At 42.3% G+C, this 27,253-nt stretch overlaps 1 protein-coding gene across 1 annotated transcript in view; it reads left to right on the forward strand.

Annotated features, from left to right (window-relative positions):
* The window catches only part of RFFL (ring finger and FYVE like domain containing E3 ubiquitin protein ligase), a 111,887-nt gene that overhangs the window by 45,076 nt on the left and 39,558 nt on the right, over nt 1-27,253 (forward strand). The window contains exon 2 of the mRNA XM_089668452.1: nt 22,146-22,321. Within this exon, the coding sequence (XP_089524578.1) occupies nt 22,154-22,321 (168 nt within the window). The 5' untranslated portion in view covers nt 22,146-22,153. The remainder of the gene's footprint in view (nt 1-22,145; nt 22,322-27,253) is intronic.

Genomic DNA, 27,253 nt, shown 5'->3' on the forward strand with positions numbered 1-27,253 from the left:
CATTCATTTACATCTCAGTACTTAAAAACCGTATTGCTCGATTACCAGACCAACTGTCTTTTGCCGTACAGACTAGACATGAGCATGTTGCATGTTTCCTATGAAAGTGGAGCTAACTAACACCAACTGTCTTTTGCCGTACAGACTAGACATGAGCATGTTGCATGTTTCCTATGAAAGTGGAGCTAACGAAGACCAACTGTCTTTTGCCGTACAGACTAAACATGAGCATGTTGCATGTTTCCTATGAAAGTGGAGCTAACGAAGACCAACTGTCTTTTGCCGTACAGACTAGACATGAGCATGTTGCATGTTTCCTATGAAAGTGGAGCTAATTAAGACCAACTGTCTTTTGCCGTACAGACTAGACATGAGCATGTTGCATGTTTCCTATGAAAGTGGAGCTAACGAAGACCAACTGTCTTTTGCCGTACAGACTAGACATGAGCATGTTGCATGTTTCCTATGAAAGTGGAGCTAACAAAGACCAACTGTCTTGCCGTACAGACTAAACATGAGCATGTTGCATGTTTCCTATGAAAGTGGAGCTAACGAAGACCAACTGTCTTTTGCTGTACAGACTAGACATGAACATGTTGGATATTTTCGCTTCAGATGCATTTTGTTCTTTGAAGAATTTTATTCCATCATATTTGTTGTGTTGAACCGATTTATTTTCAGAATTCTTTTGCATCTTCAGCATTCGTTTTGTATATTATTTGGCCTGGGTAGATTCAAAAAATGTTGCAGTTTTTCTTGAAGATTGCTATATATTCAATATATTTTCAAATCAGGAGGATTCTATATTACATACTTGCCAAGAAAAATGATGTGCTGATTGGTCAATATTGCTTGGCGTCATGTGTATTCAAAATAACGAATGGAAGGAAATTAGGATCCATTTGTTATCTGAATTATAGAACAAATTTAAAAATGTAATTCATTTCCACATAGGCCAGAACTACTATTACATCATGGGACATCATCCGAATGAAATTAATGCATTTGTTAATATTTCATTATAACTTTTTTCCAGATCAGTTGACATTCGTTATTACTTCAATTTAGAGATTCATCTACATCTGAAAATTATATTTTTTTTCCCCAAAAGATGAATTGTAATGAAACGAAATGCACATGTCTGGTACAGACACAAATTTTGAGACAGTGCCTTGCATGCATTGTAAAAGTGGTGCAGTATATCCCAAATTCAAGTACAAGTGGACAGGTACATAATTTGGCACACTGAGCTACTTTTAGAATGCACTCTAGACCTTTTTGTTTGCAAAATCTATCTGTGCCAGTCTTGATGAATTTCAGGGAGCTTTCCTTCAAGTGTATGTGAAGCCAGAAACGTATTTTCTAGTTTCGGTTAGAGTGGGGAATGATAAAACTCCTCTGGTTTTTTTTTTTTTTTTTTACTACTACTATCTGTGGCTTTGTTAGAGAGCTGTTCCTCAATTCGTGTCCTGCTGACAATGGTTTCAACAGACCAATCTGCAAGAGAAACACACATATTTATTTATTTCAGTTAGCGCCGTCGATTTTACGTAGCGCTTTACATATATGTTGTAAATTCACATCAGTCCCTAACCCTCAAGGGGTGTACAATCTAAGGTCCCTAACTCACATTCATACATACACATATTAGGGCCAATTTAGACAGGAGCCAATTCACCTATCAGCATGTCATTGGAGTATGGAAGGAAACCGGAGTACCCGGAGGAAACACACACAGGCACAGGGAGAACTTGCAAACTCAAGGCAGGTGGTGCCGTGGTTGAGATTCAAACCAACAACCCTAGTACTACCAGGCGGAAGTGCTAACCATTTATCCACATATATATTAACCGCTTGCCCTCCTGAGGATTTACCCTCCTTCCTGACCATGCCATTTTTTGCAGTATAGCACTGCGTTACTTTAGCTGACAATTGCGCGGTCATGCAATGCTGTACATAAATTTTAGGTCCTTTTTTTCCCACAAATAGAGCTTTCTTTCTGCGGTATTGGATCACCTCTGTGTTTTTTATTTTCTGCGTTCTAAACATAAAAAGACCAACAATTTTGAAAAAAAATATTTTTTCCAGTAAAAAAAATTTAAAAAATCAAATTTCTTCATAAATTTAGACAAAAAATATATTCTGCTACATGTCTTTGTGAAAAACAATTCCCAATACATGTAAATTAATTGGTTTATATGAAAGTTATAGCATCTACAAATGGCGGTATATATACTGGAATTTTACATTATTATTTTTTTTTTCTACTGGTAATGGCGGCGATCAGTGACTTATAGACTGCGGCTGGCATTCTGACACTGGGTGGGAACTGACTAACTGCCACTGACATCCTAATGACATTAATACAGTGATTGGCAATAATAAAAAGCACTGACACTGTATTAATGACACTGGGCAGGAAGGGGTTAACATCTGGGCCGATCAAAGGGTTAACTGTGTACTGTTTTACAATATGTGCTGTTTGCTTTACTAGGGAGACATGCTGGGGAATCTCTGGCTGGGACCCGGTGATTGACATCCCTAACCTCCAATGGTGGCGCAGGTACGACGGTGCGTGCCCCCTACCCGGAAATGCAAATTGCGCATATATATATATATATATATATGTGTGTGTGTGTGTGTGATTTTGTACAGCCCTGCTGCTTCTACTATAGGGCAGCAGAGAATCGGTTAAAATCTGAAAGGGATTTTGGACTTCCTCTACGTAGCTAAAAGGAGGAACTTTATTTTGTTTGGTCTGTACTTTACTGCTGTGGGAGAGTTCCCCTCACTTCCTGTCCTTGCATGGACACATAGGATAGCATGCTGGTGAGTTTACTGGCTGCTTGACACCAAAAACAGAAGCTGTAAAATTGTCCAGTGTACATGAGGCCTAAGAAACAACCATTTTCGGGAGAAAGACTGTGTAGCCTGAAGCATGATTGCACAGTGAAGATCTCTTGAAGGTAAGAATCACACCAGGAGGGCAGCATTCTCTCACAACTGGCATAATTAGCTGAATTTGTTTTAAGCCTGGCTTGCTATAATAACAATAGTTTTGTATGTTAAACTCTTCCATGCCGCCCTATAGCAGAAAAACTGCTACAGGGCGGCAGGGGTGCGCAAAATTACTTGTGTATATATACGTGGCGGGGGGCACGTGCCCTACCTGCGTCGCCATTCGCTGCCTCAGCTGTCTATCACCAGGTCCCGGCCAGTGATTACTCGCCGGCAGCCGGTGATCGCCAAGTATTACCAATGGGGGAGAGAACTGTATGTAAACAATACAGTTCTCTCCCTTCTCCGCTCCAGCACACTGCTTTGCATAGCATAGCATACAAAGGAGTGTGTTTACAGTGGAAAGCACACACAGCTCCATAGTAAAACACAGCATACAGGTAACACTGTGGCCCAGATGTTAACCCCTTCCTGCCTAGTGCCATTAGTACATTGTCAGTGCTTTTTATGAGCACTGATCACTGTATTCATGTCACTGGGGATGTCAGTGACACCAAGTTGCCCCCCACCTTGTCAGAATGCCCGCCGCAATCCCACTAGAAGTTGCTGATCGCCGCCATTACTAGTTAAAGAAAAAAAGAAAGTAAAAAAAAATTCCAGTATCTATACCGCCATTTTGAAAACACTATAACTTTCACGTAAATCAATTAATTTACACGTATTGGGATTTTTTTTTTTAGCAAAGACATTTTTCCCTAAATTCATGACAGAATTTTATTTTTTTAAATTTTTTTTTACTGGACATGTTTAATAGCAAAAAGTAAAAAAAAATGTTTTTCCTCAAAATTGTTGGTCTTTTTTTGTTTATAGCGCAAAAAATAAAAAACACACAGGCAATCAAATACCACCAAAAGAAAGCTCTATTTGTGGGGGGGAAAATAACTTAAATTTAATTTGGGTGCAGCATTGCATGACTGCGCAATTGTCAGGTAAAATATTGCAGCGCTGTAATGCAAAAAATGGCCTGGTCAGGAAGGGGGGTAAATCCTCTGGAGGGCAAATGGTTAAAGCGGAAGTAAACGGCAAACCTTTTTAAAAAAACAAACAAACCAAAAACCTGCAAGACAATGTCATAATGTGCTAGTACATTATGTGAAACTTGCCTTAAAATTAAGCCCTTCAGCGGCGCGTCCATCTTCACCCGGTCCTTCTTCTGGGTTCAGGGGCTCCAACAGCTTGAATAACCAAGCCGTGATGACGTAACGCATGCACGGGAGTAACTTTTTACGGCACACAGCACTGAAGGAATGGCATGGACATGCTGTTCCATCAGAGCGCATGTGCCAGTGTCTTTTACAAGTAAATCTCTCCTAAACTGTGCATGTTTAGATTATTATTATTATTATACAGTATTTATATGGCGCCAACAGTTTGCTCAGCACTTCACATTTTAATGGGAGACAGTACATGAGACAGTACAGTAACAATACGATTCAATACACGAGGGGTTCGAGGGCCCTGCTCCTTGGAGCTTACAATCTAGGAGGGAGGGGAGAGTGGTTCAGGAGTAAATAGCTGTGGGGGGTGGAGTGGTGGGAAGAGCGGAGGAGATCGGCAATTAGGTGAGGGCGAGGTAGGCTTCTCTGAAGAGATGGGTTTTCAGGGTGCGCTAAAGGTGAGGAGGGTAGGTGACAGTCTGATGGATTGGGGTAGTGAGTTTCAGAGGATGGGGGAAGCCCTGGAGAAGTCCTGGAGATGGGCATGGAAGGAGGAGACTAGGGAACTAGAAAGTAGGAGGTCTTGCGAGGAGTGGAGAGTACGTTGTGGGTGGTAGATGGATATCAGATCGGTGAGGTAGTTTGGGGCAGTGTTATGAACAGCTTTGTACATAAATGTTGGTAATTTGAATTTGATCCGTTGGGCAATCGGAAGCCAGTGGAGGGATTGGCAGAGGGGGGTGGTGGATATGGAACGGTTGGTAAGGTGGAGGAGTCTGGCCGCAGAATTCAAGATAGACTGAAGCGGGGATAGCCTGCGATCAGGTAAGCCTTGAGGTAGATGTTTACGGTACCTACAGGTGAGCCTTATTATAGGCTTACCTGTAGGTACAAGTGAAAAAAACGACTTTACTACCGGTTTAAAGGTGTATATGTGGGGAAACCTTTAGTGATATCATCAACATGCTCATCCCACTGACTGAAGCAAGACTGAGTATGAGCAAGTTGCAAATCAGCAGGTTTAAATGCTGAATCACTTTGGCAATGTTGGTTGTGTATCTTCCTAGATAATGTGTCATCGTAGCATGACACAGAGAGACCTTTCCAAACACAACACGAGTTTATAGCTGGTCACATATCCCGAGACCTGAGCGTGGGGGAATTTTGTTATTCGTTTCTTCTAGATGACCAGGTGAGATGACCTGTGGGGAAAATGAAACCAGAAGATTGTGACTCCATGTATGTCCCTCCTCTTCAGCTATAGACACATCATGAGGTCAGAGAAGTCCCTGATGAGTCTTGTGGTATAGGACAGCAGTTTATGTAATAGAAGGGTTTAGAGGAGGAAGCTCAGGGCCATTTTTTCATCAAATAAGAAGCAGGTAGAACAAGAACTACAAAGGTTAGTGAAACCACTGTACACTTTATACTCGACCTGCAGTGTTCTTTATGGCTCTTCTGATTATTGCTAAGTACTGTATAGTGTACTTGTTATTATGGTTTTTTCTTCCTCCTTCACCTAACAGCATATCATGGTTAATCATTGCTTACGAGCTTTAAACTTCTTTATTGTTCCAGTGGGTGGATCTTATACTTAATTACATTTATCCTGCTTGTCTCATTGTCATTAGTTGTGCTGGTAATTTGGATAAACACTTTTATGTATACTGGTGTTTTTAATGTCTCTATTGTATTTGTGCATGTTTAAAGACACACACTTGACAGGCCTCATTCACACAGCCATAAAAATGTTCCTGATGTTAATACACGTTTGCTAGTAGAAAAGTTCCTGTGTAATGACCAGTAAAAGATTTGCATTTAAATGCCTAAAGACATGCCTCTGTACATACATTTATTTTTAATACAATTATTATTTATTGTTAATATATTTATTGTTAATACATTTTTGTATGATAATTTATTTTCCCCTTTTGTTTAGACTTACTTTATGCATGGATACATACCTTTATAGGCATATTTGCATAAATTGCGTATTCTTAGACACACATTTTTAGGATTCTGTGTTACGGATCTGAAATGCAGCTCCTGTTTATGCACCTCTGTGAATGGCTCCATTGAAAAACGATACAGCTACATTCAGATCTGTAGTCAAAAAGCACATGTATATGCGTTGTTTTTTTTTTACAGCCATGTGAATGAAGCTTTAGGCTTCATTAACACAGCCATACAATTTTACTGATGTTATTGCACGTGTTTTGTAGGAGAAAAGTTCCTGCGTAGTGATCAGTAAAATACTCGCGTATAGACACATTTAAACGTGCATAACGTTATATGATCATTAATTTTTCCCTTTTTGGTTAGCCTTAATTTACGCATGTACAACATGTGTATACATGAGGTTATATGCATAAGCACATAGGCCATATTATTATTATTATTATATTATTATACAGTATTTATATAGCGCCAAAGGGTATGCTCAGCGCTGTACAGTAGCAAGGGGACAGAACATGAGACAAGACAGTAACAATACAATACACGAGGGGTTCCAGGGCCCTGCTCTTTCGAGCTTACAATCTAGGAGGGAGGGGAAGGTGGTACAGGAGGAGATGACTGTGGGGGATGGATATGTTCTCAGACTTCATTCACACTGTTTTAAAAATGTTACTGATGTTATTATACATGTTTTTCAGGAGAAAAGTTCCTGCACAATGATCTGTAAAATACTTGTGTATAGATGGGGTTAAACGTGTGTACCAGGGGTGGACAGACCATTTGGAAACTTGGGCACTGCCCGAGGGCCCGGGGTCAGTAGGGGGCCCCATGAGATGCCCCTGGTACCTTTTTCATAGGCTTTTTTGAGTTTGGGCAAGGATACAGGGGCCCCATGATCCCCTATTGCCTGGGGGCCCCATGAGTTGTCAGTTCGCCCCTGGTGTGTACATAACTCATTTTCTATGATTTATTTTCCCCCTTTGCTTAGACTTAATTTATGTGTGTAAAAATGCTTATATATGTGTTTATACAGTTGCAAGAAAAAGTATGTGAACCCCTTGGGATTACGTGGAGTTTTGCATGAATTGGGCATAAAATGTGCTCTGAACGTCATCTAAGTCACAACAATAGAAGAACACAGTCTGCTAAACATAATACTACACAAACATTAGATGTTGCCATCGTTTAATTGCACATAACATGTAAACATTCACAGTGCAGGGAGGAAAAAGTATGTGAGGCCCTAGCTTAATGACTTCTCCCAGAGCTAATTGGAGCCAGGAGTGAGCCAACCTTGACTTTAATCAGTGTGATGATATTGGATGTGTTGCTGACAGCTGTCCTGCCCTTAAAAAACACACACCTGTTTTGGGTTTACTGCTTTCAAGAAGCACTGTCTCTGATGTGAACCATGCCTCGCAGAAAAGAGCTCTCAGAAGACCTATGATCAAGAATTGTTGACTTGCATGAAGCTGGAAAGGGTTACAAAAGTATCTCCTTGAGCCTTGATGTTCATGTGTCCACGGTAAGACAGACTGTCTACAAATGGAGAAAGTTTAGCGCTGTTGCTACTCTCCCTAGGCGTGGTCATCCTGTAAAATGACTGCAAGAGCACAGCGCAGAATGCTGCATGAGGTAAAGAAGAATCCCAGAGTGTCAGCTAAAGACCTACAGAAATCTCTGGCACATGCTAACATTTTTGTTGACACATCTACAATAAGGAAAACATTAAACAAGAATGGAGTACATGGGAGGACACCACGGAGGAAGCCATTGCTGTCCAAAAAGAATATTGCAGCACGTTTGAAGTTTGCAAAAGAGCACCTGGATGTTCCACAGCACTACTGGCAAAATATACTGTGGACAGATGAAACCAAGATTGAGTTGTTTGGGAAGAACACACAACACTATGTGTGGAGAAAAAAGGCACAGCACACCAACATCAAAACCTCATCCCCACTGTAAAACATGGCGGAGGGAGTATCATGGTTTAGGGCTGCTTTGCTGCCTCAGGGCCTGGACAGATTGTTGTCATTGATGGGAAAATGAATTCCAGAGTTTGTCAAGACATTTTGCAGGAAAATGTACGACCATCTGTCCACCAACTGAAGCTCCGCAGAGGATGGGTGATGCAACAGGACAATGACCCAAAGCATACAAGTAATTCAACAAAACAATGGCTGCAACAGCACAGAATACGCCTTCTGGAGTGGCCCAGTCAGAGTCCTGACCTCAAGCCGATTGAAATGCTGTGGCATGACCTTAAGAGAGCGATTCACACCAGACATCCCAAGAATATTGCTACACTGAAACAGTTTTGTGAAGAGGAGTGGTCCAAAATTACTCCAGATCGTTGTGCAGGTCTGATCTGCAACTACAGGAAACGTTTCGTTGAGGTTATTGCTGCCAAAGGAGGGTCAACCAGTTATTAAGTCCAATGGTTCACATACTTTTTCCTCCCTGCACTGTGAATGTTTACATGTTATGTGCAATTAAACCATGGCAACAGCTAATGTTTGTGTAGTATTATGTTCAGCAGACTGTGTTCTTCTATTGTTGTGATGTTCAGAGCACATTTTATGCCCAATTCATGCAAACCTCCACGTAATCCCAAGGGGTTCACATACTTTTTCTTGCAACTGTATGCATAAGCGCATGTGTTCTTAGATAAAGATTATAGGATTCTGTGATACGGATCTGACAGCAACTCATTTTTACTCACCTATGTGAATGGCCCCATTGAAAACAATAAAGCTGTATTCAGATTCGTAATTAACGGCTTCCTGACCGCCCTATAGCAGAAATACTGCTACAGGGTGGCATGGGTGCGCAAAATCGCGTGTATATATACGTGATTTCGCATTTTCAGGTATGGGGTGCGCGCACCCTACCCACGCCACCATTCATGGCAGCCAATCACCAGGTCCCAGCCGGTGATTACTCACTGGCACCCGGTTATTTGCGAGGATCTTCGATGGGGAGGAGAACTGTTTTGTTTACTAACCGCTCTCCTCCCTGTCAGCTCGGGCACACTGCTTTGGATGGCTGTGCACAGCACAGCCATCCAAAACAGTGTGGTTACAGTGAAGCACACTGCCACAGCCCCCTAGTAAAGCACTCCCAGCACACAGTTAACCCTTTGATCACCCCTCATGACCACCCCTTTGACCGCCATTAGTACAGTGTCAGTTTTTTTTTTGTTTGCACTGATCTGTGTATGTAATGTATAAGTCAGTTACCCCAGTGTCAGAATGTCTGCCGCAGTCCCGCTATAAGTCACTGATCGCCACCATTACTAGTGAAAAAAAAAAAATCCCAGTATATATACTGCAATTTTTGTAAACACTATAACTTTCACGTAAACCAATTAATTTACACATATTGGGATTTTTTTTTTAGCAAAGACATGTCGCAGAATACATTTTGGCCTAAATTTAAGATGAAATTTGATTTTTTTAAATTTGTTTACTGGACATGTTTTATAGCAAAAAGTAAAAAATATTGTTTTCTTTCAAAATTGTCGATCTTTTTTTGTTTATAGCGCAAAAAATAAAAAAAATGCACAGGTGATGAAATACCATCAAAAGAAAGCTCAATTTTTGGGCAAAAAAAGGCCGTAAATGTAATTTGGGTGCAGCGTTGCATGACCGTGCAATTGTCAGTTAAGTAACGCAGCACCGTAATGCAAAAAATGGCCTGGTCAGGAAGGGGGGTAAATCCTCAGGAGGACAAGTGGTTAAAAATCATTGGAGCTGTGTCACTGAAGCCTGAGCCTTGATTCACACTGATGTGAATTGTCATGTGATTTGATTGATCAAATCGCATTCAATGATTGGAACCATTCTAATCGATGTCACCTGGACCTCGTTAGAGTGACACTGATTTGAAAAGTAGTTCCTGCACTAGTTTTGCCGATTTTGGGTGCGACTTGCTTAGACATCTGTGCGTGAAGTCACACAGATTTCTATAAAGTCGCACCTGAAGTTGCACTGCCTGGGTCAAACTTTGAATTGAAATTCAAAGTTTGACCCAGTGCAAACTGGAGCTTTAGGGGTCTTTCACACCAGCAGTTGCACTGAATGGGCAGCTGCTGGTGTGTGCTGGGTGAAACATTGTCAAAGTGCAATTTCCAGCATATTGCACAGTTTTACTTTTTTTCTTTTTTGGAACAAGTGTCATTTCTTTATTTCTATTCACTGCAGCGGCGTTGCAATGCAGTAGTTTGTAACACAGCACATTGAACTGAAGAAAATAAAAATACTGCATTCAGTATGTATTTTCAGCACACACCACCATAATGCAGTGGTGTGGATTGCATTCATAGCCAAAATGCTAATTGCCTTATCTTTGTGTTGGGACTGGGCTGGGCAAGGTTGTCCAGAGCAGGCCAACACTAATGGCTCCTTTACATGTGCAGCCATTTCTGCCACCCCTCTGAAAAGTGATGTACAGTGGATCAGAGGCACTGGCAGCTCGGCAGTTGTGGGGTGGTAAACCTCGGCTCAATTGCTTGTTTTACTATTTTCTTTGTTTTGGAATAAGGTCTCTGGTGGTTTCACTGCTGTCCATGTCACTGATGGGGACATTAAACCTTACTGTACAGGCATACCTCAGTTTACAAATTTAGTGCGCTCTGCGGGACCTTTCGTATTGCAAAAAATTTGTAAACCGAATTGCGGTTTCTCATAGGAATGCATTGAAAACCAATTACTTCATTCCGGAGGTCAGAAAAAAGTAAATAAAAAAAGTATTTTATCTGTTTGAAACTCTTTATAGAGTGCACTTTAAAGGCATAAAGGGACATGATTAAAAAAAAAATAATTTGTAAATACATTGAAAACCAATGAATCCGTTCTGGAGGTCAGAAAAAAGTAAAAAAAAAAGTCTTATCTGTTCAAAACTCTTTATAAAGTGCACTTTAACCACTTGCCTACCAGGCACTTATACCACCTTATTTACCAGGCCAATTTTCAGCTTTCAGCGCTGCCGCACTTTGATTGACAATTGCGCGGTCATGCAACATTGTACCCATATGAAATTTTGATCATTTGTTTCTCACAAATAGAGCTTTCTTTTGGTGGTATTTAATCGCCACTGGGCGCTTTACTTTTTGCGCTATAAATAAAAACATTGCAAAAAAAAAAAAGTTTCTTTGTTTCTATTATAAAATTTTTCAAACAGGTATTTTTTCTCCTTCACTGATGTGCGTTGATGAGGTTAGCACTGATGGGCACTGATAGGCGGCACTGATGGGCACTGATAGGCAGCACTAAAGGGCACTGATAGGTAGTACTAATGAGGTGGCACGGATAGGCGGCACTGATAGACAGCACTAATGAGGTGTCACGGATAGGCGGCACTAATATGCAGCACTGATAGGCGGCACTGATAGGTGACACTGATGATGGGTACTGATAGACGGCACTGACTGACATCACTGCTGGGCACTGACTGGCGGCACTGACTGGCACAACCCCTGGGCACTGACTGGGCTGCACTGCTGGGCTGCACTGGTGGGTGGCACTGGTGGGCAGCACTGGTGGGTGGGCACAGGTGGGTGGCACTGCTGGGCACAGGTAGGTGGCACTTCTGGGCACAGGTGTGTGACACTGCAGAGTGGCACAGGTGGGTGATCTGCTGGGCACAGGTGGGCGGAGCTAGTGGGCACACTGCTGGGCACAAGTGGGCGGAACTTGCGGGTGGCACTGCTGGGCACCGATCATCAGGGCACTGATCATCAGTGCCCTGATGATCGGTGCCGATCCTCGCTCTGACAACTGCCGGTTCTCGGCAGTACTTTCCTCACGATCTGACAGCGTGAGGAAAGTGCAGCCGAGAACCGGCACTTGCATTTCCCTCTGATCAGCGTGTCATTGGACACCGCTGATCACGTGGTAAAAGGCCGCTGTGATTGGCCTTTTACCACGTCACGTGATCAGCTGTGTCCGTAGGACACAGCGATCACGGAGATTGCCGGGTGCGCGCCCCCTGGGGCGCGCAGGAGAGCGCGTTCTGGGAGGATGTCATATGACGTCCACTCAGAACTGGCCGTCCGCAGTGCAGCCGTCATTCGGCTATCTGCGGTCGGCAGGTAGTTAAAGGCATAAATACTGTACAGGGACATGATTAAAAAAGATTTGTAAATGCACTGAAAACCAATTAATCCGTTTGTATTGTAAAACAAATTCGTAAACCGAGGCATTATTTTCAAAGGGTTTTCATTCGTAAACTGAAAATTATGTTAACAGTACGTTCCTAAACCAAAGTACGCCTGTATTTGTCCTTTGATCGTTGTCACTAGTACAGAAAGTGATAGAAAATCCAATATTTTTTAGATGTCATAAGAACAGGAAGTGAGGGGAGATCTTTCAGAATGGATGCTTGTTATGGGGACAGCTGTCTAAGAGGAGAATTCCCTTCATTTTGTAGATATTTACTTTAATTTCTTGTTGCATCTCTGGGACAGGAAATAAAGGAGACAAACGCAGCAAAATGTGACAAAAAAAGTGTCTATGCAGCTGCTGCGTCCCAATAGACATGAATGGAACTACCTGAACATACACGGAACATCTGTGCATCCCATGTGGGCAAATGCAGCCCTCATACAGGTGTATATTTAAGTAAGTGCACCTGTATGAATGAGCCCCATCTTCACCTTTTTAGACCATGTCAGATGATCCATATTAAGACCAGGTTCACACCTATACAGTGTGTGTTTGTTCCCTTTCTGCAGTGCTTTTTGCGGTGCGGTTTGCATTTTTGCACATGCGTTTTTGCCACGTTTTTGATGCGTTTTGCATATTTTCCAGCTTGTTGCTGGGCAGATTAAAATGCGAAACGCATCAAAAACACACTACATGCTTTTCTGCAGCTTCTCCATTGAAGTCTATACAGGGGCGGACTGACCTTTTGTAAACTCGGGCACTGGGTCAGTAGGGAGCCCCATGAGATGCCCCTGGTACCTTTTTCATAGGCTTTTTTGAGTTTGGGCAAGGACACAGAGGCCCCATGATACCCTATTGCCCGGGGGCCCCATGAGTTGTCAGTTTGCCCCTGAGTCTATAGAACCAAAAATGCAACATTTTGCATTTAAAAAGTCCCTGACCCTTTCCAAAAAATGCATGGGGTGAAAACGCGGAGATGTGAACCTGTCCCATAGGAAATCATGTTGAATGGACTTCTGTGTTTCTGCAAAACGCAACGGAAAATTCATAGGTGTGAACCTAGACTAAGGGCTCGTTCACACTAGACTGTTTTGCCAACGCTTGCCAAACGCCGGTCCGGTGTTTGCGGAGCGTTTTTAACGCTCGGCAAACGCTCCGCAAACACCGCATGCGCGGTTTAGCGGCAGTTGCTAGGCGTTTGCCGAGCGTTAATAACGCCCCACAAACGCCTATAATGCATTTGAGTGGTGTTACCGCTCCGCAAACGCCCCGCAACCGCGTCGCAACCGCACCGCAAACGCCCGGCCGGCACCATAGACGAGAATAGGAGGCTTCAAAGCCTCCTGACTCGACCAGAGGCGTCCGTTTTGCCGCGACGCAACGCGACGCGACGCAAACGCTCCTGTTAGAACAGCACCATGTGCTGTAATGTGCAGAGTTGGCAGAGGCGTTTGGGAAGCGGTAAAAACGCTTCCCAAACGCCTCTCTGCCACCTGCACACAAGGCTAGTGTGAACGTAGCCTTAAGGTGTAGCATGATGCCAAATGCATTCCCCCAGCCCCAAAATGGCCCTGCACAGCAGCTGTTTTGAGTTTTGTGGGGCTCAGATCTGTGAATAAATTACAACTTCCTTTCCTTGCACTTGGCACACATGTACAGTGATTACTGCACTCAAAGTCTATTGACATTTTCCATCTCTCCGACTGAAAGCCCATATCTCATGCATGCCTTAGTTATGTGTTCCTTTTTCATGATTTTGCAACAATGCACAATTTTAAATGTATAAATATTTAATTATTTTTCAATCTCTGTGTGATATCATTTTTGTCTTTTTTGTTTAGTATCAGATTTTTTTAAGATTTTGTTGCATTTATGTAAGCTAATAATTTTAATTGAAAATACTACTGTGGTAAACATTATGTGCAACAAAGCTAATAAATGCTATTTGATCTTATATAAAGTATAATTCTATAATTGGTCCTGTCCTGCATATTCAAATGTGGGTCTTTGTGGAGTTTCAAGGCCGCCTTGTGGTGCAAGTTGAGAGGCAGTGTCCTAACAGGGGTTAACATATCTGCATTGTGTAAACCCCTATCTTGATTGTGTGTAAAGAATGACCAAAGAATGCTTTTTGAAATGACAGAAAAATGTGCTTCAATGCAGTAGTGCTCATGAAAGAGTCCTAAAGTTCCAGCCAAGTGTTGTCATAGAAGTCATTTGTTGTTGTCTAACATACCAACCCAAGCCATTGTGCTGCAACCATTCACACCTTAGAAAGATGATAGGCTGGTAGAAGACAATAAAACATGCTTCTCTTCACTAAGACAGTTAAATTATCTGAACAGTGCATTAAAGGAGAAGTATGGAATACTAAAAAACAAACATTCATACTCCCCAAAATACCCCTGGCTGCTCTACACCCGACAAATGAGTGATCATGTGGCTGCTGATCGCTCAGTTCTCTGGTCTGCTCTGAGCAGAGCGTGGTGACTGTCCGTTAACCATTCTCTGCTCTGCCCCTCTAGTGCTTACTGGAGCATCGGGCTATGGAGGTGTCTTGGAAATTCGCTTTAACGAATTTCTCCTTACCGTGAGTACTCGCAGTTGGATGCGCAGAAATCCCCCATAAAGCTGTGTGAATCTCGCTTACCACGACTGCAGCTAAACTACACGATTCCTGCCCATCCAACTACTTTAGCTTCTGTTGAAATGTGGGTGTTTGGAGCTCCCTATACCTGGAAATGATCACACGACACCTTCAGGTTGATGGTTGAATTCACATAAGGGCAATTTTCATTCTCCCCTTTGGTTTTATTACAAATACACACACGCCCCCCCCACATGAATAAGGTCAAACCCCTCCCACAGAACAATGCAATGGGGAGTGCCTATACACAGGATGTACATTCCGATTGGAGCATAGCCTTTTCTATTATCTGTCACTGGTCTTCCCCCATGAGCCTTCTGAGGTCAGCAGACTTCCTCCCCTTCCCATGAGCCCTCTGTGGAGAGCATATCTCCTCCCCTTCCCATGAGCTCTCTGTGGAGTGCATATTTTCCAGCTCCTAGCAGTATGTCCATTCTCCGTACAAGCATTCCCTAGAAATATCAGTCTGTACCTGGATGGGCCCGATATGATGTTTATTAAAACACATCCATCCGGATACAGTTCAGATTGGTAATGGGTTGTAAGATATGCATAAGCCTACACGTGGAGTTCACACCGCTTGGCGCCTTGCGTTATGAAGTCCATGTGGTACTATGCTGCTGATATGTGGATACAGGCCCACGGTCTACTGACAGCGGCATTCGCATCGAATGCCGTGTTGGTATACACGCCGGTCTATAAGTGCAGATCTGCCATCTCATCCGTTACCGAGCTGAGTACTGTAATACATACATTGTACATGCGCATGGCCCAATTGCAGCCTTCAGAGCTTTAATTAAGCCACAGGAGAGACATATGAATAACAAGAATATATGACACATTTAAAGTTCGACCAACAATACAAAATTTCCATGACAGAGGGGACGGGAGTGCCTGGCTCTGCCTCTCAGGGGTATGCTGAGAGGCAGAGCCAGCTGCCGATCAGGAATCTAGATGTATCCCAACAATAATGTTGGGATCCACTCAGAGACTGGTGCGGCTCTGGGTTGCAGAAGTGCACAAGTAAGTTGGCCATACTTCTCTTTTAAAGTCTCTTTTTTTATATTCCGGCTGGTGGTGTATAGCAGGTTCCAAAAAATAGCCATAAAAATGACAGTCACTTAATATTCATGGATATACTAACACACCCATAGCATCCAATAAGATTCACACCCCGGTGATCAGGTAACAAATGTTATGAAATCCTGGCGCCCTGCCATTCATACCATTTGTGGGGTAAATGGGTCCTAACTGTTTCTTTTGTGAGAAATACCTGCAGCATCTCTTTTAACAGCTTAGTGTATACCTAAAGGCAAAACTTTAGGCTTTGGATAGAAGGGAGAGGAATTAGAACACTTGTCTGTTTCTGTTGCTGTCAGTGTGGGCATTAGGGAGATTCACTCTATTTGTCCTGTTTTTACCATTATGATTGAAAGTAAAGGAAAATCCAGAAATTTTGGGTTGTCCCCTTAAGGCTCCATGCACATTGGGCGTTTTACTAATTCTGGTAATGTTAGCTGTGTAAAATTACGTTAAGAACGTGAGGTTTTCAGCATTTTGCATTAGCATTTAGTGGTGTTTTACCGCATTTTTGCAAATATTTTTTGACCAACAAATTTATTTTTTTTTGCTCCAAAAATGTCCAAAAACGCCGGTGTGCTGTGTTTTTCAGCATTGGAGCGTTTTTACAGCTAAAAAAACTCCTCTAGAAACCCACTAGTTCTGGTTTTTTTTTTTTTTTCAGTCAAGCACCTCTGCCAAAAAACGTTGATTACAGTTTGTGTGCATGGACACATAGGATAACATGCTGCAAAGTTTACTGGCTGTTGAAAAAAAAAAATGTCAAAAATTAAAAACAGCAGCTGTAAAAGCTGTCAAAAATTAAAAACAGTGTGCATGAGGATTTGCCATCCTGAGGATTTACCCCCCTTAATGACCAGGCCTCTTTTTGCTATTCGGCGCTGCACTAATTCAACTGATAATTACGCGGTCATGCAATGCTGTACCGAAATGAAATTTATGTCCTTTTTTTCACACAAATAGAGCTTTCTTTCTGTGGTATTCGATGACGCTTTTTATTTTTCGCGCTATAAACAAAAAAATAACGAAAATTTTGAAGAAAAGTAAAATTTTTTACTTTCAGTTATAAAAAATATATTTAGGCCAAAATGTATTCTTCTACATGTTTTTGGTAAAAAAATCCCAATAAGTGTATATTGATTGCTTTGTGTGAAAGTTATAGCGTCTACAGACTATGGTATAGATACTGCAATTTACGCCATTTTTTTTGCTATACAGCGCTGCGCTAGTTTAACGGACAATTGCGCGGTCATGCAATGCTGTACATAAATGAAATTTATGTCCTTTTTTTTCACACAAATAGAGCTTTCTTTCGGTGGTATTTGAGCTTTTTTATTTTTGGAGCTATAAACAAAAAAATTTTGAAAAAAAAACAACAATATTTTCTCATATCTGTCATAAAAAATATCCAAAAAACTCAAATTTCATCATAAATTTAGGCCAAAATGTATTCTGCTATGTGTTTTTGGTTAAAAAAAATCCCAGTAAGTGTATATGGATTACTTTGTGTGAAAGCTATAGTATCTACAAACTGTGGTATAGAGCAGCCTTTCTCAACCAGGGTGCCTTGAGGTTTCTTCAGGGGTGCCTTGGCAAAATGTCTAAAAATTGCCCAAAACTTGTATACAAGCCAGTGGGTGGAACAAACCTGCCTTTTAGTTACACAAAACCACAGGTTTTCATTGTGCACCATTATGACTTTCTAGTCACCAGCATCCTGACAACCAATGACATCATCAGTTGATAAGGAGGATGTCAGCTGCTTTTCCCCTTGAAAACTGAGGGAGAAGAGAAACACTAGAATACTAGTCAGTACCAGTGTGCAAAAGTGTATATGCTTTTGGAAGAATAAATCACCTCTAATGTTGGGTGTCCTAAATGTGTGGATGTTGCTGTGTTATATAAAATTATTAGAATACTTTTTCACATTTTAGAATGGGGTGCCTCAAGACTATCCATCATTTTAAAGGGTGCCTCAGGACTGTCCATAATTTTAAGTGCCTTGACTGAAAAAAGGTTGAGAAACACTGGTATAGATAATGGAATTTACACAGCTTTTACTTTCTGACTGCCCATCACATTTCTTGAAGTGCTAAAATACCAGGACAGTACAAACACCCCCAAATGACCACTTTTCGTGAAGTAGACACCCTAAGCCAGTGGTCGGCAAGCCGCGGCTCGCGAGCCACATGCGGCTCTTTACACACTCTAATGCGGCTCTTCTGTGTGCCGGACGCCCGCTCCCCTCCCTCCTCTCGGGCGGCCGCCCCAAAAGTCAGCAGCTAGCCCAGCAATGGGCAAACTACGGCCCGCGCGGACCTTTTAATCTGGCCCGCAGATGTGGCTGTCAGGATGTGTGTAGGCGGGGCAGCGTGACGAACGTGAGGGGAGCTAGGCTCCTCTCACAGTCCGCCCTGAAGACCGGATTGGCGCGGGAACACACCGAGAGGAACGCGCGGAGCAAAGGTAAGTGAATTGACACAGGGGGACTTGGCTTACTACTTGGGGGGGAATAGTACTATGGGGGATGAATTACTATATGGGGGATGAATTACTATGGGGGATGAATTACTATATGGGGGATGATTTACTATGGGGGATGAATTACTATATGGGGGATGAATTACTATGGGGGATGAATTACTATATGGGGGATGTATTTTCAGTTTTAAAAATGTGGCTCTCAAAATAAATTTCAATCGTGGTTTTGGCGAGATTTGGCTTAGTTGAAAAAAAAGGTTGCCCACCACTGCCCTAAGCTATCTGCTGAGAGGCATATTGGGTCCATGGAAAATTTCTTTTTTTCCCACAAGTTTTAGGAAAATGACAAAAACATTTTTTTTTTTTTACACAAAGTTGTCACTTAAATGATATATTGGTCACACAAGCCATGGGTATATGTGGAATTACACTACAAAATACATTCTGCTATTTCTACTGAGTATGGGGATACCACATGTGTGAGACTTTTTGGGAGCCTAGCCACATACAGGAGCCTGAAATCCATTGACCACTTTGAAAGCTTGAAGGTGCATAACTTCCTCATTTCACTTCATCACTACCTATCACAGATTCGGAGGCCCTGAAATGCCATGATAGCACCAACCCCCCCCCCCCCCCCCAAATAACCAATTTTTGGAAAGTAGACACCCCAAGGAATTTAAAAAGAGTCATGGTGAGTATTTTACAGATATCATTTTCTCTCACAAGGTTTTGAAATCTAAAAAAAGAAAAGAAATAATATGTTTTTGTTATTTTTCTTCATTTTCCAAAAACGTGGCAACAAACGAGATCTGCAAAAATACTCACCATGCTTCTTATCAAATTCCTTGGGGTGTCTACTTTCCAAAAAGGGGTCTTGGGGGGGGGGGGGGGGGGTTGGTGCTATCCTGTCATTTCAGGGCCTCTGAAACTGTGATAGGTAGTCAGGAAGTGTAATGAGGAAATAAAGCATTTGAAAGCCTGAAGGTGCTTATTGGATTTTGGAGTCCTGTACTTGGCTAGAGTTCCAAAAAGTCTCACATGTGGTAACCCCTACTCGGGAGGGTTAGCAGAATGTATTTTGGGGAGTAATTCCACATATACCCATGGCATGTGTGAGCAATAAATCATTTAAGTGACAATTTTGTGTAAAAAAAGAAAAAAAAAATTGTGTCATTTTCCAAAAAACGTGTAAAAAATAAATTATTCTATTGACTCAACATGCCTCTCAGCAAATAGTTTGGGGTGTCTACTTTCCAAAAAGGGGGGTTGGGGAATTTAGTTCCCAGCATTAGAGGTTTATACCACACATCATTCACCCTTCTAAAACCACCTGAAGATCAAGCCTTTCCTGATACTTTTTGTTCACATCAACAAAATCTGTTTTTTTTTGCTAGGAAATTACTTTGAACCCCCAAACATTATATATTTGTTTTAAAGCAGACACCCTAGTGAATAAAATGGGGGGTGCTGCAGTTTTTTAAGTCCCATAGTACTTGCACAGCGATTTTTCAAACGCAAATTATTTTTAAAAAATATACTTTTTTTTACTTTTAATGCACAAAAACACAATATATTGGCCAATCATTTGATAAAATATAAAAGATGATGGTATGCTAAGTAAATAGATACCAAACATGACATGCTTTAAAACTGTGCATGCCCCTTGCAGTAGCGACAAACTGCAACACTTTAAAAGCCTTTACAAGCTACCATTTTAGATTTACAGAGGTCTAGTGCTAGAATTACTGCCCTTACTGTGTGTATGTTCATGTGTCTGTGCGTGTGTATTCCTGTGTATGTACATGTATGTGTGTGTGTGTACATGTCTGTGTATGTACAGGTGTCGGGGTGTGTGTGTGTGTGTGTGTGTGTGTGTGTATGTACATGTGGCTGTATGTAAACCTACATGTATGGGTGGTTTGGTCAGGTTCAGGATTATGTGGTTATTATGGGTGGTAGAGTGTGGGGCATTTGAGGTATTGCTGGGTTGGATAGTAGGTAGGATATGCTTGGTAGAGTTATGGTTTTGTGAGTGAAAGATTATGGGGGGTTATGGTTGTATGCGTTACATGGTCTAAGTATGATGGAGTGTTTAGGGGGACATTGGAGGCCCTGATGTAATGTGGGGGGACTCTGGGGACACTGATGTAATGTGAGGGGACTCTGGGGACCCTGATGTAATGTGAGGGGACTCCGGGGACCCTGATGTAATGTGGGCAACATGTAACAGTGTCATTTCATGCAATAATTTATGAGGGCTTGTTTAGGGGTGGAATTAGGGGTGAGGCAGGGTAAGGGTTGGGTGGGGCAACTGGTGGCGAGTAACTCTTAAGGCCTGGCTAGTAGCTCAAGACTTGAAATTTTAAGTTCTGGGCTATAGGACAGGGAGTGAAGGGATATCTCCACAATGGACCTGATAGCAAAAAAGAAACTGAAAGGAGTTATAGTCCTCCCTTACTCTATCCAAAATAGGGAAAAATATTTTGCCCATAGTTCTACTTTAGCCCCTTAACACCAGTGCTTCCCAGCCCTTTAAGGGGTTTCTGATGCTGGGAGGCGGGGTTTATGATCATGTGATTGGCGGTCACATTATCGGAAAGCTCCAGATCACTACTCTCAGTTAGGCATCGGTAACTGTTCAGAAAGCGTGCAGGGCACACACTCTTGACACAGGTTTTTTTACATATTGGTATGAAAATATGCGGCCTCTGGGAGTCAAGGCCCACCCACTGGGAGGCTGCATATTTGTGTACTCTGTGTGAAGAGGTTAAGCTTTCATGTATAAACTCTAAACCAAAGCAACTTTTTTATTTCCCCTTTGGACTCATTGAATATTAAATTGTCATGGTTTATGACACCAAAGTGATGTGTGTTTTATAGGTTTTTATTTGTGGGAAGAGACAATCAAAGCTTTGTTTTTGTGGTGTCATTTTAAAAAAGCCAAAAAAAAGCCAATTTTGTGCGAGTTTTATACAGTGTTTTAACAAACTAAATGTTCTCTAGTTAGGGTGTGGAGCCACGTTAAAGGATAAGTCTACCTTTGGGAACATGTTACGTTTCACCCATTTTTTTAGGGTGGAACATGTGACAGGTTTCCACTGCTGCAACCGCTTCCCGCAGCACTCGCTCCCCGTGACAGCAGTACGGGGAGAAGTACCACCCATGCGCGTCAAAGCATAATTGAACAAGCTGAAGTTAGAAGCTGATTGGCTGCCGTGCACAGCTGAACCAGATTTTGCACTCTCCAGTTTCAGTATATCTACCCCACTGCCACTTCACTGCTTCCAAGCCATTGCAGATATTTGACTGTTGGTAAGGTTGAATACCTGCGCTCCCTTCCGTGTGCAGTGGTTCCTACTGCCAGCTCATATGTCCTGGAGTGATCGCATATGGCAAGAGGAGTAGGTATTCACACCCCCAAAAAGGTGGAATTCCTGCAACACTGAAATGGCGGTGTTTCAAGACACGTGTGGCTGGAACGTAAAGTGCCACCTTTCCAGGGCTGTTTTTCTTTCTAACTGACTCTGGGATATGGTCATTTTAAGCCTTTTCTATGGTTATTGGTGGAAAAAGTATTTTTTGAAATCAGTCAATTTTCTATGAATAGTTATAACTGTGATCATTTTTTTTATTCGGCAGGTGTGATTATGTGGGCTGCATGCTGTAATTGGTTGTGTGTAGATACTGGTCCAGAAGAGATCCCACAAAGTGGGAGAGCATCAGACCGCTCCCATCAGAACGTCAGAACGTCTCCTCCAGTTACAGAGGTCACCTGCAAAGCTTGCGATACTAGACTTCAATCGAATACAAGGAAGGTAAATACTAAGACTTTTCTTACGCTGCCATAGGCTTTAGAGGGAGGTCTTTAATGCAGGATAGGTCCGATTGCACCCATGGGTCAGCTATCAATGTAACATTGCAGGGAGATTTATAAACTCGTAGGGTCAACTCTGCAAACTCTACAAGTTTTATATTCGTGGAGAAGAATTATTCTCAAGGGGTGAATATTGGGACATACACTGCTCAAAAGAATTAAAGGAACACTTTGAAAACACATCAGATCTCGAATGGGGAAAAATTGTCATACTGGACATCTATACTGATATGGACTGGGTAATGTGTTGGGAACGTAAGGATGCCCCATCGTTTGATGGAAATGAAAATTATCATCCTACAGAGGACTGAATTCAAAGACACCCCAAAAATCAAAGTGAAAAAATGATGCAGCAGGCTAGTCCATTTTGCTGAAATTTCATTGCAACAACTCAGAATGGTAGTTGGTATAGCCCCCACATGCTTGTATGCATGCCTGACAATGTCAGGGCTTGCTCCTAATGAGACGAAGAATGGTGTCCTGGGGTATTTCCTCCCAGATCTGGACCAGGGCATCACTGAGCTCCTGGACAGTCTGAGGTGCAACCTGGCGGCGTCGGATGGACCAAAACATGATATCTCAGAGGTGTTCTATTGTATTTAGGTCAGGCGAGCATGGGAGCCATTCATTGGTATCAATTCCTTCATCCTCCCAGGAACTGGAGGAACTGCATACTCTTGCCACATGAGGCTGGGCATTGACGTGCACCAGGAGGAACCCAGGACCCACTGCCCCAGTGTAGGGTCTGACAATGGATCCAAGGATTTCATCCCGATACCTAATGGCAGTCAGCGTTCCATTGTCTAGCCTGTAGAGGTCTGTGCGTCCCTCCATGGATATGCCTCCCAGACCATCACTGACCCACCACCAAAATGGTCATGCTGAACAATGTTACAGGCAGCATAGTGTTCTGCATGGCTTCTCCAGACCCTTTCACGTCTGTCACATGTGCTCAGGGTGAACCTGCTCTCATCTGTGGAAAGCACAGGGTGCCAGTGGCAGACCTGCCAATTCTGGTGTTCAATAGCAAATGAAAGTCGAGCTCTATGGTGCCAGACAGTGAGCACAGGGCCCACTAGAGGATGTCGGGCCCTCAGGCCATCCTCATGAAGTCTGTTTCGATTAGGTTAGAGACATTTACACCAGTGGCCTGCTGAAGGTCGGTTTGTCGGGCTCTGGCAGTGCTCATCCTATTCCTCCTTGCACAAAGGAGCAGATACTGGTCCTGCTGATGGGTTAAGGGCCTTCTACGGCCCTGTCCAGCTCTCCTAGAGTAACTGCCTGTCTCCTGGAATCTCCTCCATGCTCTTGAGACTGTGCTGGGAGACACAGGAAACCTTCTAGCAATGGCATGTATTGATGTGCCATCCTGGAGGAGTTGGACTACCTGTGCAACCTCTGTAGGGTCCAGGTATAGTCTCATGCTACCAGTAGTGACACTGACCCTAGCCAAATGCAAAACTAGTGAAAAACAGAAAAGATGAGTAGGGAAAAAAATGTCAATGGCCTCCACCTGTAAAATCATTTTTGTTTTGAGGGTCGTCTCATTGTTACCCATCTAGTGCATCTGTTAATTTCATTAACACCAAAGCAGCTGAAACTGATTAACAACCCCCTCTGCTACTTAACTGACCAGATCAATATCCCAGGATTTTAATTGACTTGATGCTATACTCTGATTAAAAAGTGTTCCCTTAATTTTTTTTTGAGCAGTGTATATTTAACCTTTACTATTGTTCATTCCCACTTAACAGTGGCAATGACCTCAGAAACGAGGAGAGCCCACAAATATCCGATCATAAGAAACTGGCAGTGCTCTTTGCAATGTGAGGAATTTTCAGATTATTTTTTTAAGGCTACGTTTTGGGCACTTCCTATTCCCCTAATGAAGTCCACAGACTCCGGCGGTATTGCAAATAAGGAAGTACAGACTAAAGTTCTGTAAATCAGCCCTATCCTCACCCTATATAAACCAATCCTTTAAAGCTAGGATGCAGGGCCAGTCAGAGACCGAAAAAGGCTCCTCCTTTAGGTGCTATGCTTGGGAAGGGGCGGGGGGAGGCACAGCTGGGGGCAAGGGTCTCTCGCTTCCCCATCACATTGGGGTTGATTTACTGAGGCAATTAGACTGTGCACTCTGCAAGTGCAGTTGCTCCAGAGCTTCATAAATGAGGTAAAGCTTCCCTTTGCCAAGAATACCCAATCACAGGCAAGGAAAATTAAAAAAACAAACAAAAAAAACCCCAGCATTTTTGCTTGCACATGATTGGGTTATGGAAGTCAGCAGAGCTTCTGCTCCTTTACTAAGCTCTGGAGCAACTGCACTTGCAAAGTGCACAGTCTAATTGCCTTTAGTAAATCAGCCCCATTGTCTTTTACACTGACAGATCAGTCCTGAAGATTACACTGGGAATATGTGGCTCTCCCAGTGTAATCAGTGGAACTGGGCTATCAGTGACAGTAGCCCTGTATGTATCAGGAATGCTAACACTGATCCTAATACACAGAACTCCATCCTCCTCAGCTGCTGACAATTCTTGCACAGGGCCTCCTGCACAGTCCCTGAGACAGTCCCAGAGCCCAGGACCAAAATGGAGGAGTGCTGAATGCCACCTGCCCTTCTTCTGAATGCTGCTGCCCCTCTTTTGTTTGCAATGGTGGCTTGTATCAGACGTTCAGGGCCTTGAGAAGAGGAAGGTGTACTGAGAAATGGTTCAGTAGGAATATTTTGCTCATGCTGGCATTGCACTTCCTCCAAATACAAGAGCTAGTAAGTTGCTCTCGTTGCCAGCACTCAATGCCTCCTGGCAAATAAAATCTCAGACTGGCAATCTAAAACGCATCATCTGGTATCTCAGAACTGTCCAGGATGCTGGAGAAGCGCCATGTCTCAAGCTGTACATGTGCTTTTTTTTTTTTCTTAAATTCGATTGGTTTTAAATTATTATTTAATACATTTTATACTGTATATAAGTATATTTTGCAGCGCTGCTTCTTAAACCTAGCTGGAGCAGTGAACAGAAAGGGCGCACTCTGATTTTGTCACTTTTATATCAGTTTATTAAGGCATGAGTGGCAACACAAATGCCCTGCCTGATGCCTCTCCCCCGAACACTAACGCATTTCATCTATATGGGCTTAATCATAGAGAGCAGTGCCAAATTTGATCTGTGATTCATCTTTTTTAGGTAAAAAGTAATTTTACCTGAATTAAAATAGCCTCTTAGGGAAATGGTTTTAAATGCTATTACACGACAATGAAAAACCATGAAAAGTATGTTGGAATTTTGACTGCTTCCTTAACCACTTCCCGACTGGCCGTTGTATATAAATGGCCGGACGGTGGCACTGCAGGGTTGGGTGGTCGTTTATAAATGGCTTCCCCGCACCCTGCTTGTGCGCGCTCCCGGGGAAGTGGACACAGTGAAACACCGGTCGTCGGACGGGACCTCTGTACGAGGTCCCGATCATGTGATCACTGATTGGCCAATCAGTGATCACATGCAAAGTAGTAAGCAAGATGTTACTTCTGTGTGAAATCTGTGAATGATCACAGAGGTCACATGGTACAAGGCTATTCACAACAGGGATGTGACAAGCTGTGACCAATCACAGCTCACTCAGTAGTTCTCAATGGCTGCAAGAATGCAGACAGAGAGAAGGAGAAATGATTGCTTTTACATCCTATATGGGTGTAAAAGCAATCAGTGTAAAAAAAAAAAAAAAATCTTCATTACCCCCCAAAAGTAGTACAGTGTCACCATGGTGACACTGTACTGCTAGGGTGACAGTATGTAAAAAAAAAATTAAATAAATAATAATATAAAAAAAATAAAAATGTTTAAAAATTATAATTTTTGGTTATAAACTAATTTGGCTTATTTTTTTTTTTTTTTACTAAAAAGATAACGAAATACATTTTGGCCAAGATTTATGATGAAATATTATTTATTTGCAAAATTTTATAAGAAAAACACATTTTTTTAAAAAAAAATTTGTGGACATTTTCATTTACATAGCAAAAAAAATAAAAATCCCAGCGGTGAATAAATACCACCAAAATAAAGTTTTGTCTGTCTCAAAACAATGGTAAAAAATTCATATGGGTACAGTGTTGCATGACCGCGCAATTGTCATTCAAAGTGTGATAGCGCTGAAAGCTGAAAATTGCCCTGGTCAGGAAGGGGGTAAAAGTGTCCGGACTGGAAGTGGTTAATCCACAGGTCACACGTTCTAGATACAAAATGCTTCCAGTTTTTGCTGCTGATACTATCATTTCTGTCATACAGCTATTCTTCTATACTGCCCTGTAAAGGAGAAGATCTAATGTAACAGACTGTACATACCAAAAGGTTATTAGTTTTCTAGTCCATGCAATGCTGAGTAATGGCATAAATAGCTTGCATTTTGTTGTAAATGCCATTTAATTTGTGTATGGTAGCCATTCCTCCCTATACTTTAAAAGGTAGCCCCGCTAATGTCCCAGACAGAATTCCGCTCATGCAAACAAAGCTAGTTTCAGAGTGTTCCATAAAAAGTATTTTCTGTATTCTGTATACGCCAGTTATTTTGTGCTTGTCCAATAGGCTGTACGCTATATAGCTTGTTAATGTGTGTTGTGCTCTGTACAGTTCATGAGCAAAGACAAAAGCAGTCAGTATCCATGCATAGCTGTATTGTGCAAACAGTACTGTGCCAAGCACATCTATCTTTAGTCATGAACTGAATCCTGCGGATTACAAAACCAACACATTTACAGTAAGCAGTTTAAAACTGGATATACACTGTTTGCATTGTGGGCAGTTCTTGATGAAGTGGCTGAAATTCCCTCAGTGGGTGGCCTTGTCATTCTCCTTCCACCCAACATACTTTG

Source organism: Staurois parvus, unplaced genomic scaffold, assembly GCF_062004578.1.
Source record: "Staurois parvus isolate SC_StPar_1 unplaced genomic scaffold, SC_StPar_1.0 ptg000058l, whole genome shotgun sequence".
Classification (NCBI taxonomy): Eukaryota; Metazoa; Chordata; class Amphibia; order Anura; family Ranidae; genus Staurois; species Staurois parvus.